Here is a 5,000-nt window from a genome sequence, read left to right on the forward strand (position 1 = left end):
GCTAGACCGAGGCTCTCTGAGTGCCGCTCTAGCCAATGTTTCTCCATATTTTTTTCCCTCGTGATGCATCTCATTCGTACACTCTTTCACTCATTCGTTCACACACACGCATATATATATATATGAATACATGAAATACTCTTTTGTCTCATCAAACATCCTTCTGAAAACCGCGGTTCCCTCGTCCTGTTCCAGCCGCCTCTCCTACAGGACTCGGCTTCTCGACGTCATCAGGAGCCGACTTCTTGGCAGCCTGTCCTTCGAAGAACTCCTGGATCTGTTCGAGGCTCTTCCCTTTGGTCTCCGGCACCAGCAGGAGGGACCCGAGGGCACACAGCAGGCATAAGCCGCCGTGTACGAAGAATACGGTGTAAGCTCCTGCCGCTTCTGCGAAGAATGGGTATACCTGGAGAGCAATGGTGGTTTCTTTTATTTAGGAAAAGGTATGGATTTGGGCATACTTGTAATTAATGGTGATTGATACGCATGTTATATATGGAAGAGAATGTTCTTTTAGGTTAATTAATTTGTTTTTTTTTATCTATTTTTTTTATCTTAATTTATGTTAATTATATATATATATAAGAGAATGTTCTGCTATGTTAATTAATTTGTTTGTTATTCTATTTTTCTATTTTTTTATGTCAATGCATTTGTTTGAACTCTCCTTGCAAAACTAAGTGGGCTGTTTGTTTAACTGCCCAATTGTAAATCCCTTGTACGCTTCTAATAATACCTGGATGACTATGAGGTTGAGCAGGCGGTTGTAGAAGAGGCTGGCCGTGTTGGCTGTGGACCTGATGGTGGTGTTGAAGAGCTCAGCCGAGAGCAGCCAGGGCAGGGTGCGGCAGCCGAGGCAGTAGCCGGACACAGCCACCAGCACCGTCGCCAGCGGCACCCAGCTCGGCCACGCCACGCCCACCACGTCCTTCATGAGGTAGTAGACGCCGAGCATTATGGTCGACGCGCCCATGACGCTGGTCGAGAGCACGATGAAGGGGCGCCGACCGAAGTGGTCCACGAGCAGCACGCACAGCACGGTGAAGATGATCTGGACGATGCCGGTGTACACGGTGGCGAGCTTGTGGTTCAGCACGCCTGCGGACAGGAAGATGGTCCCCGTGTACATCATGAGCACGTTCCCACCGCTCACCTGCTGTAGAGTCATCATGAACAGCGAGATCAGGAACGGCTTGCGCGTGCGCGGACGCCACAACTCGCGGTACTCCATCTTCTTCCCGACGGACGTCATCTTCCTCTCCATCTCCTCGATCTCGTCGTCGAAGTTGTACTCGGGGCCTCTGAGTCTCCGGAGGACCTTCTCCGCGTCCTCCCTCCTCCCCTTCAGCAGCAGCCAGTAGGGCGTCTCCGGCGCGAAGAGCATCGCCAGGAACATCATAAGGACGGGGGCGCAGCAGACGTAGCAGCTGACGCGCCACGAGAAGAAGGCGCCCGCGAAGTACGACAGGACGACGCCGAAGGTGATGAAGAGGGACGGCACGGAGCCCAGCCGCCCGCGCATCCGCGCCTCGGGGATCTCGCTGCAGTACACCTGCAAGGGCGGGAGAGACGATGACGTCGCGATGGGCGGGGGCGGGACTGTCCTTTGTGAAAAGAGCATTGCAGCCAGAAAAGGCAAATGCAGTACATTCATAATGTTGCGTTATAGCACGAAGCCGTTATTGTGATTACTAAAGTGATACCAATTTTCTATTTCCTACTTATTACACAGGCAATTCCTACTTATTACACAGGGAATCGAAAGATAATTATCGATCCCAGCAACACAGCCAATTGCCCCACAGCCAACTAACTGACCGGGCCGGTGGAGAACAAGAAAGCCGTGGCCAAGCCGCACACGGCCCTCCCCGTCAAGACCACCGCAAAGTTGGGAGCCAGCGCCATCGTGAGCCATCCCAAGAGCAGCAGGGGAGCCATCGCAAGCAGGGTCGTTCGGCGACCTAGCTTGTCCATGACCCTGCCTGCCACCACGCTGCCGGCGAGGGAGCCCACGGAGATGATGCTCGCTGGAAGGCAAAGGAAGGTGGAAATTTTGCGTATTAATTAAAAGGGAAAATGATTGGAATTATTGTTAAGGGTTGACTCTTGCAGCTGAGATTCAAGTTGGGTTTCTGTTCGCGGGACTGGTTTTGCAGCCATTAGGTTATCGCACTCGAAATATAGAGGTTGGTTAAGTGGTCGTAAAATTAATGAAATATAATGCATGCATGAATATATATTACACACACTTATGTGTATATATATATATATATATATATATATATATATATATATATATATATATATATATATATATTTATATATATATATATATATATATATATATAATATATAAATTGATATATATATATATATATATATAGAGAGAGAGAGAGAGAGAGAGAGAGAGAGAGAGACGTTTATATACACTATATATATATTTTTTTTTTTTTCTTGACAACCTTCTGCCAACATACGAACCTCTAAGGGTTTTTTGACAAGTATAGACTTCAGCGACACTTGAATGGCTGAACTTTTATCTATATAAGAGCTTTTAAGGAGGAGTGAGGTGACATAACATCTTGTGTGTGTGTGTGTGTTTGTGTGTGAGTGAGCGCGCGCGCGCGCGCGCGTGTGTGTGTGTGTGTGTGTGTGTGTGTGTGTGTGTGTGTGTGTGTGTGTGTGTGTGTGTGTGTGTGTATGTGTGTGTTTGTGTGTGTTTATGTGTGCCTCCGATGATAAAATATTAATTCAGTGTGTGATGGAATAATGGAATAAACAGGCACTACCAATGGAAAAAAAGATGATCAAAGTGTGTTGCAAAGAGAGAACTGCCGAATACTTAATGGGAATAGATTGAAGCATATTGCGTTTTATTCTGCAAAAAAGGTCGCAAAATGTAACTCGACAGTGGACATTTTGTGATGAGTCTTTATATATATGTATATATATATATATATATATATATATATATATATATATATATATATATATATATATATGTATGTATGTGTGTGTGTGTGTGTGTGAGTGTGCGCGCGTGTATACATATATGCATATACATATGTGTGTGTGTGGTTGTTCATACCGTGTGCATGTGCATTATGCATGCGTGTATTCGCGTGCATGTGCCTGTGTGCACATTACCTAATACGAAACATTAATGTCGCAAGTCCCTCATCTTCTCTTTTTCTATTTCGCAATAATCCTATCGGCCTTGTCACAATTCTTCCTTCAATCCACACCATTATCAAACAATCACAAGTGCATGAAGTTGCTCTCATGAACGCAACAATGAAATAATCACACTCGCACTCACAAAAAAGAAAAACAACCGCAATTAAACCGAAGCATAAATTACTCCAAAAAAAACTCTCACACGAAAATTCTCCGACGACGTTACACAACCCGGAACAACGGCCGACCAACCACGCAGTCTCAACGACTCCCATCATTAAACCCGTGTTATCTAATGGAGAAGTTAGCATTTCGAGGTTATTGCAAACTTACTCACTCACTTACTCACTCAAATTTACTCACCCATCCACGCATTCTCTGCAGTTCCCATCGTGATGTCCGGGTCAGCATCGAGAGAAGTTAAAGTCCCAGCTGACCAGCCGTTGACAGCTCCGGAAGACAGCGTTCCTAGGGCGGCCGCCACGCAAGCCAACACCTGCGGAAGGAGAGGAAATTTAGCCTTATTTATTATTCATTGTTTATTTATCTATTTGTTTATTATTTATTATTATTTATTTATTTATTTATTATTTATTTTTATTTATTAATTCATTTATTATTTATTATCATTTATTTATTATTATTTATCCATTCATCATTTATTATTTATTTATGCATTATTTATCCATTCATCATTTATTATTTATTTATGCATTATCTATCCATTTATCATTTATTATTTATTTATTTATTTACTTATTTATTTATTATTTATTATTATTCAGGGAAAAAACATAAACTGACTTGGTGAGAGTGGGGAGTGGTGTGTGTGTGGTGTGTGGGGGGCCTAGAGGCTATTTCTATTGACTGATCTTTTTTATTGAATTTTTATATCTTATTACTGTTTTATGTATAATCATTATCATTATGATAATGATTGTTATTAATATTAGAGGTAGAAGTATTACCATTATCATAAATACCATTGTTATCGTTAGAATAAATATTATCATTATAATTATTGCTATTATTATCATCCTCATTACCATGATCATCATCCCTGTCATCATCATCATCATTATCATCATCCTTATCCTCATCATCATTAGCATCCTCATTATCCTTATCATCATTATCTTCATCATTATCGTTATCATCATTACCATCATCATTATCGTTATCATCATTATCATCATCCTTATCCTTATCATCATTATCATCATCATTATCGGTATCATCATTATTATCATCATTATCCTTATCATCATCATCATCATTATCGTTATCATCATCATCATCATCATTATCCTTATCAGCATTCAGCAGATTTACGTTTAGAAATGTTTATTCACATCATTAAATTTGATGGTTGTGATGATATGATAAGATAAACCAGGCGAGACAGAGAACCGGGAAGAAAACAGAAAGAGACAAATACAGAGACAAATAAGAAAAGAGTAAAAAGTGGAAGAAAAGATGAAGAAAAGAGGGTTTATTTTTAAGAGAATGAGAGAGAGAAGAGAAAGAGAGAGAGAGGTATGTTAGAGTGGGTAGTGAGAGAGGAGTAGAGAGAGAGGGAGAGGGAGAGAGAGAGAGGGCGAGAGAGAGAGAGAGAAAGAGAGAGAGAGAGAGAGAGAGAGAGAGAGAGAGAGAGAGAGAGAGAGAGAGAGAGAGAGAGAGAGAGAGAGAGAGAGAGAAAGCATAATTAGAGGACAAGCGACCGGATGAGGCAAAAAAAAAAAGAATAAACAAAAGCAAAGCGACACAGAACAAAGAACCATAACGATGTAATTGCAATCCATTTATGATAGTTAAAGAATTAA

General features: G+C 41.6%; 1 protein-coding gene across 1 annotated transcript in view; it reads right to left on the bottom strand.

Moving 5' to 3' along the window:
• Positions 1–5,000, bottom strand: part of LOC122262940 (solute carrier family 2, facilitated glucose transporter member 8) — a 9,238-nt gene continuing 4,238 nt past the window's right edge. The window contains exons 3-6 of the mRNA XM_043031171.2: positions 3,541–3,673; positions 1,819–2,027; positions 737–1,552; positions 1–406 (exon numbers count right to left, since the gene is read on the bottom strand). Coding sequence (XP_042887105.2) covers positions 152–406; positions 737–1,552; positions 1,819–2,027; positions 3,541–3,673 — 1,413 coding nt within the window. The 3' untranslated portion in view covers positions 1–151. The remainder of the gene's footprint in view (positions 407–736; positions 1,553–1,818; positions 2,028–3,540; positions 3,674–5,000) is intronic.

The sequence above is a fragment of the Penaeus japonicus genome, unplaced genomic scaffold (assembly GCF_977035675.1).
Source record: "Penaeus japonicus unplaced genomic scaffold, GWHDUDI00000001_assembly GWHDUDI00000006, whole genome shotgun sequence".
Taxonomy (NCBI): Eukaryota; Metazoa; Arthropoda; class Malacostraca; order Decapoda; family Penaeidae; genus Penaeus; species Penaeus japonicus.